Here is a 16,206-nt window from a genome sequence, read left to right as displayed (position 1 = left end):
GGCCTCTTTTTTAACCCATTTTGTTTTATTTTGGCCAAAATTCATATTTTAAAGTTTTCGAGAGGACGTTGAAATTCGTGAAAATTAATTAACGCAAAATTTAATCCACTAAGGTAATTAAAGCACATTTCAAATTAGCTGGCAATAAATTTTCAATTGCGTATTACTTTTGATAGATTTTGAATTAGATAGCGATTTTATACTTTTGGGAAAGGCAATCCGGAGTAAAGGTTTTATTCTTACATAAGTGTTCCTACCGTGAATAGCACAGGTCAAAATCCTATATTGACGCTGTGCCGACGAATCGAGATTCTATTCAGCGCGCAATCAACGAAGACACAAGTAACCATGACGACCATCCAAGATCTTGGATGAAGTTCAAAGTTGATATTTCTATTCCCGTCGTTGAAAACACAAATCAAAAAAGTCATCGTAGTCATCGTTTGTAAAAAGAGTCAGTGATAGAGAATCATAACATAAAGTCTGTCTATTATTTCGATTCAATTAAAGTGACATTTCCATAATTAAAAGTAAATAGTAAACTGCATACTGATACAGTCTGCTAGACATTAACATGGTTATATTTGCTCTTCATCTTTGATTTTTTCTACAGTGATTAGATTGATACAAGCGCGATAAAATTTCTATTATTGGTCTTCAGAGGTTTATATATTCTTTGAAAACTTAACCTCTGATACTCAGGGTAAAGTGTTCCCGTTTCATATCAGACATATATTTCATATCAGGACAATGTCTACCTATTGTTATTTTATGCTGATATAAAGCAAAGAAAATGCTTTTATTTTCCTCTTTTTGACCAATCTTGCTCCACATCCGTGTCAATCCAATGCGAAAAAGCTTGTTTATCAAAATTGATGAGTAAGCAAAAAAACAATATCACTCTTATTCAAAAACAAAACCTTTAAAACTTAAAAAGTTAAGAACATTCTAAGTCTTCCAAAATTTGTAAAATCTGAACATAGCGAGGTTGAAGTATTTTAAAAAGTGCCATTCTTTGAGCCCTTAGAAAAATTCATTTTTTTCACTTTCAATTTTCCTCTTTAATTTTCGATTTCACGAAAATTTTCACAATTTATTAGGTAATTCTTCTCGAGAATATCTTTCCATCGTCGTAGCTTTCAAACACGAGTTCAGGGAAATTGTTAAAAAAGTCAATTAAGTGTCCACATACTTTTGAGACATACTTTACTTCAATCTTCCTTACTTTTTAAAGTTTTCGTACACTCAACTTATATTATCATACGTACATTCTCCAACACTAAGTATATATTTTTTCGAGGTCAAGAGACTGGGCGGATATGCAGCGGTGTTCCATGGTCCAAACCTTTCCGTACAGGACCGTGAAATTAGGAGAGATCTATATTCAGTAGCACTTCATGGGTCATGGAAAAAATATGTTTATGTAACTTAGTTGGAACGATTAGTCGCCTACATAATATCCTCTTCCTTTATTACTTTGTACCTTGACACCTAAAAAGGGAATATATTTTCGTTTAATATTCTTTTTAATGACCTAATGTCTCATTTTTTGAGATTTGGGATTTCAAAATATGCCGTTCAGAACAAATGGCGGATACGGAAAAGGAAAAAATTTTACGCAGACAGTCTATTTTCCATGAAGAAACTAACCGCCATTTCATTTTACATCGTTAAAAAAGACTTCCAGGGGGTAAAATACTAATTTGAGTCACTTTAAAGTATGAAGAATAATTTTTCCAAGGGTAATTTGCAAATTTTGCCACTTTCCAGGGGTAATTTGCATATTTTGCCACTTTCCAGGGGGGAAGGGCATCTACACATTTCCAAGAACTTTTTTCGATTTGAAAAGATTCATCCACCCCCCTGTATGGATACTGTATCGAATGGAAAAGCCCAATGGACAAAGGGACGAACTAAGGGACTGAGTTTGACTAAATTCACAACGCTATAAATTTCAATTATTATAATTCTAGCAAATGCTGTTTATGCAGATGAAACAAACACAGACAATGGCGGCTCATACGGATGGGCGTATGGTATTGGATGGGCGGCTTTCGTATACCCAATTGCTGCTGGAATCATTGAGCTTTTGGGAGAGTTCTACTAAAAGAAAATCATATTCAAAATCCTTGAAAGTTTTACTTTGTTTATGCTAGGCCTGCGAAAGACAGATTAGCATTGGATTATTAATGATTAACATCCTTTGGGCGGCAAGTGAAAAATCAACGCTTGCGAAACAGAATGTTTTTTTTCTGTTTTAAGGCCGGTCTCCACTTTCGCGCGACATGAGCGAAAACTTTTTGACGTTTTTGTAAGGTCATTGGCCGGTTGAAAAATGAAGCAATTTCATTGGTCGAAATTGACGTAAGGGATGAAAAAAGTAGAACTTATTTCAACTTTTTTTTGTTCGCGCGAAACTTTTTTATGACGTAATCTTTTTTTCAGGCAAAAAAGGTTAAGAGAAAAACTGTCGCCTATTTCACGCGAACGTGGATACCGGCCTTTTGGCTGACAAAATTCGAAGCTTTGAAGCTTTTCTAGAGAAAAATTTTCCTTTTGGAAAAAAAACGTGAATTAAAAATTCTGTTTTTATTTATTGTATTACAGAACTTAAAAGCATTTTTTGTAATTCGTGTATGTGTATCATCCCATGTTAGTTTTTTTCATTTTATTCTTCGGAAATTTTCATATCATGATAATATTTTTGTGCGTATGTTCAAAGAGCGGGGGAAAATTTTAGTCGCCTCCATTAAAATAACATTCACCCTAATTCCCTAATAAAATATTTGTAATTTTAATTTTTGTTTAGGGAGCATACATTTTTTAAATATGTAAAAAAGTTTTTTTTATTAAATAATGCATTTATTATTTACTTAAAATTGACCCCCTTCCCCCAATTTAAAAAACACTCAAATATTTCTTAGAAATTTACCCCCAAACATTGTGACTTTCGACCCAGGGCAGCAGGTCTAACCCCCCGTAAAAGCATCAGTTGACCCCCTGAACATTCAAAATTACCCTCAAACAGGGTGAAATTACCCCCAAACAGAGCAAACCCCCCCCCTGCGGACAAGACAAATTTTGTAGATTTTTTACTCCACCCCCCATGTACGGACATTTTCTGGAAGAGCCTCATGATTTATGCTCAAATGGATTAATTTTCGCGTGGCCTTTTTTCACGAATTGAGAATCTACAATTTTTGCGTGGAAAATATTTCACAAATCGGCCTCTCTTTTCACCCATTTTGTTTCAAAAATTCGGATTTTAAAGTTTTCGCGAGGATGTTGAAATTCGTGAATATTAATTAGCGCAAAATTTAATCCACTAAGGTAATTAAAGTACATTTCAAATAAGCTGGCAGTAAATTTTCAATTGCGTATTTCCTTTTGATAGATTTCGAATTAGATAGCGATTTTATACTTTTGGGAAAGGCAATCTGGAGTGGATTAAAAATACGCGTATAAAATTTTAGCCTCCTTTCGTGTCCAATATCTTTCGACTGAATTGTTTTTTTCGAAAAAAATTCACAGCTGACATGGGCAAGATTGAAGTTTCTCAAGTCCAAAAATGGTTATAGCATTGCTAGATAAAAGGCTGATTTTTTTCTTTTTCGTTTTTCATCTTCGTGTTTGAAGATTATTTTTAGAAAAATTTTATACGCATAATATTCCACTCCATTGCCTTTTCAAAAAGTATAAAATCGCTATCAAATTCGAAATGTATCAAAAGTAATACGCAATTGAAAATTTACTGCCAGCTAATTTGAAATGCACTTTAACGCGAAATCTACTGACTTTTTATTGGTGTAGGAGGCAAATATTGACCTAATTTTCATACATTTGTTTTGCCTTCGAATCACTATTTAAGGAATTATTCCGGCTAGGTTATAAGAGGTTTCATACGAAAGGTCATGGCTATTTTTACCTGAAATATAGGGCAAGTTTTAAGATTTCGAGATAAAGAAGTCATAACAAAATAATATATTCTTAGTTCTACATTAGCTACATAAGGTATGGCGTCATTTTTATTGTTCCATTTTTAAAGGGGGAGGAGAAATTATAAAATATTCTTTCGTACGTACTATTTGGATGACCCCTAAAGGTAATGGGCCCGTGTTCAATTGTCAATAATGTACCTTAAAACTTTTGATTTCTATCTTGCCAATCCTGGGAGGAACAAAGAAAAGAACAGTTCTATAAATTGTCAAGAAATGTATTTTATATAATTTTCAAGAAAAGGGAAAAAATTTACATTTAGTTTATATAGTACGGGGGTCACGAAGACCAAAAGACCGACCTATTTTTATTGGATTACCGTCAAGACCGACGAAAAATACCGTCACATCTTCGAGCCCGTACGCCCCTGTTTTTAAGGCTCGTTGCTTCGCATTTTAAGGCCAGTAACAAATGCCATTGGCAACTGTTCTTAACATGTTCTTGAAATTGGCTACTCCAGATTGTCTTCATTAATAAAGATCGCATGGTCGAAAGTTTTATTCTCATTTCTTTAGTTCTTTACCAAAGAGCGACTACGCTGGTAAATTTTCGCCGTCCCCAGTGTTCACTTGATTTCTGAACAGTTTCATTAATGCTTTTCGGTGTGCACTTTGGCTCGAAACCGTCATAATAGGACTCGCAACAGAATGTATCAGTCGTAACGAGATATCGACGTTACTGAACGATTCGTTGTAAACAACCATATGGGATAAAGTGCAGATCGCCAACAAGAATAAAAAGATTGCATTCCAAACATTCAAAATAGCCATGTCTTTGATTTGTCTTTTCAAAGAGTTCAGTCTCGTTAATCTTTCAGCATTCTCACCAAATATGTTCTCAAAGTTTTCCAACTCACGTTTTTGGCGATCTCGTTGAGTTTTAGTTGCAAATCCAAGAGCTAGGATAGCAATACAGGTTGCTAGTCTACTGACAAACATGATACAATCGAAGCCGACCCGGTTATCACGGCTGTACCGGCGTGTCGGTGGTTCCGCATGCAAGGCTACTCCGATAAGCACAGTTACCGTAATGACCAAAACCACAAATTGTTTAATTTTCTCCAGTGTGAATATGATCTGATACTTTAGACTGTGTACAACGGCAATATAAATATCCAGGCTAAGAAAGACATACATTTCCATGGAGACTAGAGTTAGAATATTTACAACACATCCAAAAACGAGTCGAAAAGAACCTTGTAATTGTGGTTCATTCATTGCATAGACAAGCGGTAGTGAGAATATCAAGTAGAATGCGTCTGATAAGCAAAGCATTTCGAACAAAAAGTTCCGGTTCCGTTCTTTCCGATTTCGTTTGGAAAAACAGAAAAAGAAGATTAGAAACAAGATAACGAGCCCAAAGACAATAGTAGCGATGGCTTTCTCCAGAAGCATTGAATCTGAATCTGTCACAACCTGATTGTTCGTAATATTCTCATTATTAGCTGCTTTGTTGTTGGCCAATCTGTTGGAAAGGATCTCGACTAGTTTTGGATTCTTAGAGATTTGCTTTAGTATTTTTTCTCTACTGGTCGTTGAGGAAGCCATTCTGTGCCGCAAGTTTGAAAGCGGTTCCAAGCTCCTTATTTTGAAAATGTTTCACCGGCAAAACTTCAGATAATCCTCAGAGTTCCCCTTTGACTTCACTGCAAAATGTCTTGAAAGGATTCACGTACTTTCGTGACTTTATCAGCTCCCCTGTCAGTTTGTTGTCTTTACTGTATCGTAAAAAAAACTTTCATATGTGTAGAAAGAAATAGCCGCAGTTTTTCGAGATCTATATTTTCCCTTTTTTATCTAGTTGCTTTTAGTTTTATCATTCCACGTCGTCACTCCTGCTCTCGGCCCCTTAACTTAACTAAAAGTGACTCCCTCGCTATCGCTTCTCTTTAATCACCCCCATCTTGAGATAAATTTTGTAGAATACTTTGATTGGTCCATTATTATATTTCTTTTGTTTCTATTCTTCTTCCTTTTCATGATTTTTTTCCCTTTTTCTCTTCTCAGTTTTGATGTCGCTTTAAGATAAGTCATTTTTACAAATCTTGTTAAACCCCTAAATTCTTGTTATTATCACAATGATAATACCTAATAGTATTCCAGACCAGTCCAGACAGATAATTTTTTATTTTACATTTGTTAAGGAAGATCATCTTGTAAGTTACTACTAGGATATTTTTAACACCGTCATATTACACCACACCCAATGTGATATAGGACCATTTAGACTGGAGTCGTTCATATACGTGCAATAGTAGTATAGGAGTTATATGATAATACCATTATTATTACGGGATTTAATTTGTATAAAAGCTAAAAGTTTGTATATGTATAGTTTGTATAAGTTTGTATAGACTAAAATTTGTTCCCTCCATTACTTTTTGCTTTGTTTTTACTACGTCTGAATTAGTCGTCTAGCTTGCTAAACTAAGGACCATTCCAAGAAACTGTAAATCATGATTGGAGAGTTAATACTTGATTGAACCGCCTCTATTGGTCCTATCAAATGGTCCTAGGACCCTACTGGCAGTATCTAGTCAAAAATGAACGTGACGTAACGTACCCCGTTATCGGGAATGGCTGTATATAGGTATATAAGTCGAAAATAGAGTTGAATATTTATGGGGCCCCAGCAGCTTGCGTAAATGTGTGAATGGGCTTTTTGGTTGCGTAAATGCGTGAAAATTGAAAAAATGCGCGAAGATTGAAAACATGCGTGAAAGCGTGAATCTGAACTGTTTTTTAATTGAATACCTTATCGGCCCTTTTTACACCGGCCCTAATTTAACGCCGGCCCCTTTTACGCCAGCCCTTATTACGCCACAGCCTGATTTTGGGCTTACGCCAATTAGGGCCGTAAATAACGCCAAATTTTGTTAGAATGGCTATTCATGCTTCAATTTACATTAAAATAACATTTTTCAGTAGTAAACTGTTGAAAGTTCCATTGAAAACCAATGATTATTGCGAAGTTTTAGATATGGAGTAAAACAATGGATAATTTCTTCGAATCATACCTAAAATCCTTTAAATAGAGAAGAATGGTCAAAAATTAACGTCACTATTAAGTAAAATTTGCAAAATTTTGGCCCTTTGGCCCTATTACGCCAAGAGCCTAAAAATAACGCCAATAAGGGCCGGTGTAAAAAAGGCCGATAAGATACGTGAATTTGTACAAATTTCCCCGATTTTAATTTTCGCAAATCACGAGAATAAAATGAAAAGTTTGCGAATTAGAGTGTTTTTGATCTTCTTTCGTGGTAATTTAATTTCGCGAATCAAAAATGTTGATTTTTTTCGCGACCATTCAGTTTAAAATTCGCGAAAATCACGAAAATCGCCAAAATTACTGGCTTCGAAAAGACAATAAGTATCAATTTGTGTAAACTCTATAATAATGTCATTCAGTTTATCTTACTATCACACCTCAATCCCGTTAAAATTTAGATCGTCTATCGTGCTATAGGCTACGATGACCAGGTAATAATTCTAATAAGGATGTTAGGCCAGTGTACTTTTCAAATCGTAAATGTGAACTTTTAAATTGCATTTTCTCACTTAAATTGCTTTTAAAACTATTTGCTTTTCAGGGTAGGGTGAAAACTAGCCTAAGAACTAAGCCCGTATTCACAAGGCTAACAAACACGGCCTAGGCAATATAGCTTTTTCGGCGCTTTAAAGATTTACAGATAAAGAAGTTTGCCTTGGAATAGTTAGTTATTCAGTCACATCTTACCATCAGATTTATCCTGGTGACTGAATCAAACTAGCTTAGATTTCTAGGCTAGGTAAACACGTGGATCTTTTAAATTGATATTTAAAAAAAGAAAAGAAAAGAAAATACAAAATTCTATTCAAAGTCCTGATCTTACATAATGTTTTAGAACCGAAAGTTCTTTCGGAACAATCATTAATCACTTACATTATCAAATACCGCCAAAAAAAACAATGGCTGCATTTGGTGAAAAAATTGAAAAAGCAGATTTCACTTTAGGTGTCATACCCTATTTTCATCAATTTGACCTTTGATTTACTTTTAAAATTCAACAATCCAGGGCTTACCATTGTTCTTAAATTGTTCTTATTTTTTGGCATTTTTCTAATTTTTAGCCTCAATGTTCTTATACAAATTGTTCTTATATAAAATAGAGTGTACCTCTAGCGTAAAGAACTGAATATTTAACATTTAGTTTACCGACTATTTTTCTAAGCATCAAGATAAGGTGATGCTGTTTTTAGAAAGAAATATTGACGAGAGAGATAGAACGGTTTTAGTTTCGAATACCAATGAAAATAACCTTTCACTGATTCGTAACAACTTACAAGTACACAATACAATTGTTGTCTGTTGAAGCGAATAATTTTTTGAGTAATTTTGGGTGTTTTAAAGTCCAAGAAGCCTTAAAATGTTCGTAACTTGCTGTTATTATTTTGGCCATTAAAACCTTATGATTATATAGTTTGTTCTTATAAAAAAACGTGTACAGCTATCAAACCGCGCACCCAGTAGTTTGTTCTTATAAAAAACGTGCACAGCTATCAAACCGCGCACCCGGTAGTTTGTTCTTATAAAAAAGTGTGATAAAAATTACCTCTCGTTGAAGCCAACGTCCCTCTTTAAGCTCACGTGGTCATTTCTTGTTCAGCTTTTTTATTGATTACGCTAACGTTAGCGTTCCCTTTCACGTAGAAACGGTACGGTTTGTTGGCGGCGTCTTCTCCGTAACCTTCAACGCCAATACGTTTGCAAACAACTACCTGTAGGGAAACGTAAACGTCAAAGAAAACATTTGAAAATCATTATGGGAGATAGAAAATCATTATTTCCTACATTTTCATATACACCTTTTGAAGGAAGAAAGCTATATAAAAAACATAGAATGGATGATTTAAGGCCTTAAAACATTTAGAAAAATCAGAAGTTAAAGGTCTTCAAAAATAGGCTTACTTTGGACCATGTTGTGACCGAACTTCTGTGAACATAGATATATTACCTCCTCAGTTTTCCATCCATCATCAGAGACAAAGAAATCATTGTTTTCAACCATATCCACACGATTGAATTCTTGTTTTGTTATTCCCATTGCTTGGCACAGTTTTGAAGGTCCATTACAGATATCTTTCGTTTTGACAGTTTTCCCAACTGTTTTCTTGGATTTTTCACGGTTTTTTCGCATTTTTTCAATCCCTAACGCAAAAAAATAAGAACAAACTAGAAAAATATATAAGGATTCGATAGACGAAATATTAAGAACAAGTTAAGAAAAATTTAAGGCTTTATGGACTCTTATACACCCAACGACTTAGGACAAAAATACTCACAGAATGGTAAAATCAAGAAATTTGGATCAGGTGCAGTTATCGGTACCCAAGGTAGCATTCTTTACCAGTAAAAAAGCTGGTAAAGAATGCTACCTAAGAGTGGTTTTTTTTTCAATTTACTGACCAAATTTCACTAGTAAAGAATGTTACCTAAGAGTCATCTCCTTTCACTGGTAAAGAGTCTTACCTAGGCGATTCCCTTCCCTGGTAAAGAATCTTACCTAAGTATCTTGACGATCACTGGTAAAGAATCTTACCTAAGTGTCTTGACGATCACTGGTAAAGAATCTTACCTAAGTATTTTGACTGTCACTGGTAAAAAATCTTACCTAAGTATTTTGACTGTCACTGGTAAAGAATCGTACCTAAGTGTCTTGACGATCACTGGTAAAGAATGTTATCTAAGTATTTTTAGGATCACTGGTAAAGAAACTTACCTAAGTATTTTTATGGTCACTGGTAAAGAATGTTACCTAAGTATTTTGACTGTCACTGGTAAAGAGTCCTACCTAAGTGTCTTGACGATCCACTGGTAAAGAATCTTACCTAAGTATTTTGACGATCACTGGTAAAGAATCTTACCTAAGTATTTTGACTGTCATTGGTAAAGAATCTTACCTAAGTGTCTTGACGATCACTGGTAAAGAATGTTACCTAAGTATTTTTATGGTCACTGGTAAAGAATGTTACCTAAGTATTTTTATGGTCACTGGTAAAGAATCTTACCTAAGTATCTTGACGATCACTGGTAAAGAATCGTACCTAAGTGTCTTGACGATCACTGGTAAAGAATGTTACCTAAGTATTTTTAGGATCACTGGTAAAGAATCGTACCTAAGTGTCTTGACGATCACTGGTAAAGAATGTTACCTAAGTATTTTTTATGGTCACTGGTAAATAATATTGCCAAGGTATCTTGAGGCCATTGAGAATCACAGTTAAAGAAATTCACTTATAGGTTCATTATAGAGTAAGAATTCTCTCCCCCTTGTACTCATAGCACGATTGAAATGTCTACATTTGAATAAAGGATGTATGTTTTGCTGAACCCCCTTCCCAATCATTGCACACGTACTAAATAGGTGACCCCTAGGTGCTTGGAAGGTCATTGGTAAGAACAATATAATGTGACAAAAGTTTGCAAGTCCATTTTATAATCATAAAAAAGACACGTGGTTTTTGCTTTGGATAATAAATCTTTAACAAAAGAAATGTAATTATATACAAGGTTTAACATCGTGCTTTTCTCCGTTCAATATAATGACCTGCAAATTTGAAATCATGTGAGATGAATTATTGAGGGTAATCCATGTTGATATCAAGAATTAAGTTTCCCAGTGGATCTGCCAGCCCAATCCAATCCCTGAAATTGAAATTGTAGAATTGTTTGTTAAAGAACTGAGCCTTCTTTGCTGTTTAGGTGTTTTTACAACAGGTCTTTTCCAATCCTGAACGAAGTTTTCTTTGCAAAATTTTCAGATTCATCAAGAATTTTTGCACAAGTTTTGTCACCTTTTGAGTAATGCCTTTCAATTTCTAATTTTCAGATAATTACCGAGAGATTAACAATCGTTTTTCCGATCGAATTATAAAAGCTTACCTCCATAAAAATTCATCAATGTAGCTCTGCAAATTCATTCTTAACACTCCTTTCATCTCTTTAAGTTTCAATTTAAACTTGTTCCAATAACTTTCAACATGCTTAAAAATAGAGATAAAAATTTGTTTAGCTTTATGAAGCGAACCTTTAAGGTCAATAATTAGTGAATTATTACTAGGTAAAGAAGCAGAGTATTTCTAAATTACCTTCGTCTTCTTCAATGTCTTTAACTCTCACTGTGTGAGATTAAAAAATGGATAGAAAGCATGTTAACAACCCAATGAAAAGGTTTCAGAAGTGTGAGCTTACTTGTGTGTGGACGCCAGTTCTTGGATCGACGAAATTTACTGTGTGGTTTACAGTTCCGTGGTGCACGCAATTCGGAACAAATTGAGGAAGTCTAATGTAACCCCTCCACTCATCACTATGAACTACACTGTTTGGTTGCAGGACACGATTTATGACTGCAGTAAGGGTTGCGCGGTCTCGTCTTGCAACAATTTCCATGTATCCCTTACTTGGCTGAAATCTCGTATCTACGAGGCCGAAAACCCAAACTGGAGCCTGTGCACGTCTTCCTCGACCAGCCTTAAATTAAGTATAAAGGTCAAATTAATCAGATATTGAAGCCCTGGGATCTAAAACCTAAAAAAGTTCAAAACAGCCTTATCCTCAATGTTGTGAAGCCGACAAGAACATACTGACTTTAAAGCCTTTTAAAATAATGAAGCTGAATAAAGTAAGCCTATGAAAACTTTTTGAGAAAAATCCAGGGGAGCGTAAGACTGATAAAGTTTTTTTTCCTGAAAACCGAAGCTAGATTCATCGATACAATCTTACGTCATATTGTATGAAGCTTAAAAAAATCTTTACCCTTTGACGATGATGGGCTTGATGTGTCTCATCCACTTGGACCACAAAATTAAACCCACCTCCTCCCAATCTTATTGGATTTCTACCAAGACTGTTTCTGCATACTTGTCGAAGAATCTGTCCCATTTTGATAACAGCCTTCTTGGGCAAACCGGTCAATCTCTGAATTTCGGTCACATTAAGCTTATTGGCCCAGAGGTAGATGGCTTTAAAAAGATCTTCCAAGGGAAATCTTCTCCATGATTCAAAAACTGTACCTGACCTAACGGTCAGGGTCCTTCTGCATGGCCGCGTACATCTCCTAAAAATACCAAGAAAACGCTCCTTTGACTCACGAGAATAAGGTGTGCGGTTGATTACTGGGCATATTATTTTGGACGTTCGGCCAACAAGTTAAGCTCAGAACAAACGAGATTGGTAAAAAACGTTATTGTTTTCGAGAGACCCCGTGTCAACTAGACAAGGCAGAAAATATCGATGAAATCTAATCGTCAATACAGAAAGTACCATACCATCTGTAACCATCAGGACTTGCTTGGCAGGCGTTCAGGTGCATTTGACCGTTACAAATGCACATTTTATTAACCGCAAGTAAACCATGGGCCTGCATAAAATGAATGATCTGAATCTTGGTTCCTCCATACAATAAGGCTCCCCATCTTTGCATAAAGTTGCGATTTTGTGCAGCCATCCTGCCTCTGCAACAAACTCCAGCAATAGTGAACTTTTTTTTCGGTCTTTCTTTTATTTACAAACGAAACCGTTCAGAGATGTATCCCTGTATCAGCCTAATATGAGCGCTTTTAGATATTAAACATAAAAAGGCCATTTGTTTTGTTTATTTATATCGTTCATATTCTAATAAACAACTTTGAGAATATTAAAGTTGTTTTGACTGGTTTTCTATAATTACCAAATAAATAAAAAGAAAGAAAGCATTGTTGAAACCCCTCCCATAGGCCCTGATTTATGTAGCTTTCGAGTCATTTCAACTTATTTTCTTCGGCATACCGGATAAGTGGGATGGGGGAACCAGGGAACCTAAAGTGGGAACCTAAATGACTACCTGAAAAGTGGGATGGGGGAACCCGCGAACCTAAAGTGGAACCTAAATGACTTTTCAGGTAGTCATTTAGGTTTCCCACTTTAGGTTCCCGGGTTCCCCCATCCCACTTTTCAGGTACATAGTCATTTAGGTTCCCACTTTAGCTTCCCGGGTTCCCCCATCCCACTTATCCGGTATGCCATTTTCTTCATGCAAATCAAGAAAAGAATTTTACATGAATCTGTACCCGCTTTTTTTATAGAAGAATACACTTTTAAGAATGTCCATGATGAAAATGGCCAAAAAATCAAGTTTCGACCAGATGTATTCCAACGACTAATTTTCCGTGGGTCGAGACTACTTCGCCGGCCGGAAGACTATTTCGACGGCCAAATTTCCGGCAAATTCTAACCCCAAACCCCCCCTCCTGATACAAAATCGTGACTTACATGTCCACGTCATTTCTCCTTGTTCAAAACACAATTATCTTTCATTTACAAACATTTGCGAGCAGGAGGCTTCGCGAATTTAAAAAAGTTGCTAACCTTATGAAACTTGCTCCCACCAGTTTCCTTTTTCAACATACTTTCAAAAGCCCTCACAAAAAACCGAAATTATGCTAAAAAATTTATTACGATAAAAATATTACAAATCCCTTATAAACCTTACCGTTAAAATCGAGAATTTTGATGGCTGATGGCTTACTTTTACAGAATTCGGAATCACAAGGAAAATGTCCTTTGATTTACACTCGTTTCATTTATACTGGTTGAGGAGAACCTCTCCTCGAAAAAAGATGTTTGGAGTGAGTGACAAAAGATTTGAGGCGGTAATGAAATTTTCATCCATTATAAAAATTTCCGACATTTCATCACTCGATAAAACTTTGATCCAAATCAAAATTTTGTTACCCCACCATAAATAAAATCTAAAATTATCACACTTTTATTACACGTCGAATTTCATGGTCTATTTTTGAGCTATTTATAGCTATTATGAACTATTTGGACACTTCAATAATGACCCAATCCCGACCCAATAAAGGCCAAATCCCGGGGGGGGGGGGGTACTACCCTTGTCGACCGACGGGGGTGCTCCGCTGAGGTTCGAAAAATGGACCCTACGTGGGACTCGAAATTTGCGAAAAAAGTGACCCTGAATGTGACTGAAATTCCAAAATTTTCTCAAATTTTCTACTTTTTCCCAAATTTCCAAAAATAGGCACCCTACGAGGGACTGATTTTTCTATTTTGTTTTTTGCGACCCTACCTGGGACTCGTGGAGGTTTAAAAAGGTACCCTGACCAGCGGTGCATCCCCGTAACCCATTTTGCCCTAGTACCCCCCCCCCCCCCGGGGGGCCAAATTAGAAGCTTCAATCTAAATTTCAGGTTTGAATATTCGAAATCTTAAGTTTTTTGCTGATTTATTTCGCACGCTCCCTTTATTTTCATAATTTTATACCCTTACAGGGCACCTATTTTCTTATCGACCCTTCTTAGTTCTTACAGTGCTGCACTTTCAGAAGCCTGAAAAACATAATACACACATGCAGTCACCCCTCCCCCGTGCCAAAAAGTAGACACAGGGAATATTCAAAAGATTGACAGTTTGCGAGGAAAATCTCATGAAAAATAGAAACAGGGCTGTCTTTTACGTAGACTCGTTGTTACAAAAATGTCTAGACATAATTTATGTCTAGAATCCACCAAAAATTGTGCTCTTTGTACGTGGAAGTATTCATTATTAAATCAGCGTCGAATAAAATCGATTCAACATGAATTTTGAGCAAGTTCTAGGCATCTGCGACGAAGAAGAAATTTTAGCACGAGAGTTTATGGATCTTGGGGTCTTTGCACAGACCAAAACATGTAACAATCGCCGTAAACAGAGGAGGGATTGTCCGTATGGGTTTTACTCTTGAGAAAAAATTTGGTAATTAATTTTTTTATTCCTTAAAACAGAAGTTTTGGAACAGAAGAGTGGTTGAGGAAAAAAAAATAGAGAGCAGCGAATCTATTGGCTCTTGGCAGTCAGCGATTTTTTTTTGATAAATTTTTTATCCTCTGAGTTCTATTACAAAACCAAAAATACTAATTTTTTCGTACGCGAATGATTGGACTCTTATTCTCAATCATGTGAAGTTTGAAATTTTAGAAATGAAAAATTTCACCTTTGAAATAGCAGTAAGATTTTTTGATTGGCACTAGAGTTACTAGTAAGACAAAGCTCAAATCCAGAAGTGACGCGCTCTTACGGTATGTAAAGTACACCAATAAATAGTCTCATTTCAACGTACGAAGAATGAGATCAGTGTTTCAGAGTTAAATTTTTGGTATAAATCAATTAAGGCGATGTCCACGATGTACGAGCGTCCACCATTAAATCTGGATCATTTTTTTGAAAAATCAAATATCTCGACTTCGAAGTGGATTAAAGGAATTGATAGATGGGCTCGGCAAATGAGTTTGGGAGTAAGTTCAAATATTTTGTTCCTGAATACTTCCCTTCTTCGTGTTTTTCTCAATGTTGAAAAAAGATAACTAACCACGGACCACGGCGTTTCGTGCGCGGATTAATCAGGATCTATTTTGATGAATACCATGCGGACTCTATATATAAACCTATTTGTTTAGGAGATCAAAGAGGACTTAGCATTATCAAAACCATCCGCTAGCCAAATGATGAAAGCATTCCGCGAGCAGTGTCAAGGTTTTTTAGAAGACTTGCCAGTCGAAGCAGGTGGTCCTGGTGTACAGGTCAAAGTAATGGAGCTTAGGGTATGATTTTCTTATTTCTATCTTGAAGTAATACTGTCAAATATTCTTTCAAAATTATCTAAGCTATTTAAATCGATTGGTAATCTATAGGTGGGGTGATAGCAGCCTCCTCGATTTTTATCAAAATACACTTTTTTTTCAATTTCCTAGCCAAATTTAACAAATTTTAGCCTTCAGCCTCTCCATTTTTACAAATCAAACAAATATAATAATTTCCTTTGATAAGTGAAACACCTTTGGAACTATTGTATCTTAGATGTGAATGATATACACGTTTTTTTTTATTAGAACACCTAAAATTTGGCTGAGCCTGGATGTGCTTATTTTTTTAACAATTTTCAGCCTAAAATGTTCTTAAATGCGTTCTTAATTTTTCAGACTACTCTAAATCGACAATATGATACAAAATAAGGAGGACTTAAATTTAGCAAAATTTGGACAATATTTGACTCTCGACTTTTGAAGATCCACCCCTAAATTCGGTTAGAACTGCTTAAAAAGAGGAAAAAATTGTAGTTTCTTGTCATTTTTTTCCAAACTGAGGCTGGGCATGTTCTTAAGATGTTCTTAATTTTTCGACGAATTTCAGCCT

At 35.5% G+C, this 16,206-nt stretch overlaps 1 protein-coding gene and 1 long non-coding RNA gene across 3 annotated transcripts in view; both read right to left on the bottom strand.

Annotated features, from left to right (window-relative positions):
* Positions 1 to 16,206, bottom strand: part of LOC136821469 (putative 3-methyladenine DNA glycosylase) — a 30,326-nt gene that overhangs the window by 5,680 nt on the left and 8,440 nt on the right. Inside the window, exons 3-4 of one of the 2 annotated variants that reach the window (XM_067077705.1) lie at positions 8,990 to 9,183; positions 8,588 to 8,753 (exon numbers count right to left, since the gene is read on the bottom strand). In XM_067077705.1, coding sequence (XP_066933806.1) covers positions 8,619 to 8,753; positions 8,990 to 9,183 — 329 coding nt within the window. In that variant the 3' untranslated portion in view covers positions 8,588 to 8,618. Of the gene's footprint in view, positions 1 to 8,587; positions 8,754 to 8,943; positions 9,184 to 16,206 lie in introns of those variants that run through there. The other variant, XM_067077706.1, reaches the window with a different exon arrangement.
* Positions 10,499 to 11,500, bottom strand: LOC136821471 (uncharacterized). Its single transcript, XR_010848745.1, has 3 exons — positions 11,227 to 11,500; positions 10,918 to 11,018; positions 10,499 to 10,680 (listed from the first exon to the last, which is right to left on the bottom strand). It is a non-coding gene; the product is annotated as an uncharacterized lncRNA (long non-coding RNA).

This window comes from Clytia hemisphaerica, unplaced genomic scaffold (genome assembly GCF_902728285.1).
Source record: "Clytia hemisphaerica strain Z4C2 unplaced genomic scaffold, Clytia hemisphaerica genome assembly, whole genome shotgun sequence".
NCBI classification, from domain to species: Eukaryota; Metazoa; Cnidaria; class Hydrozoa; order Leptothecata; family Clytiidae; genus Clytia; species Clytia hemisphaerica.
This window is presented reverse-complemented; position numbering and strand designations above follow the sequence as displayed.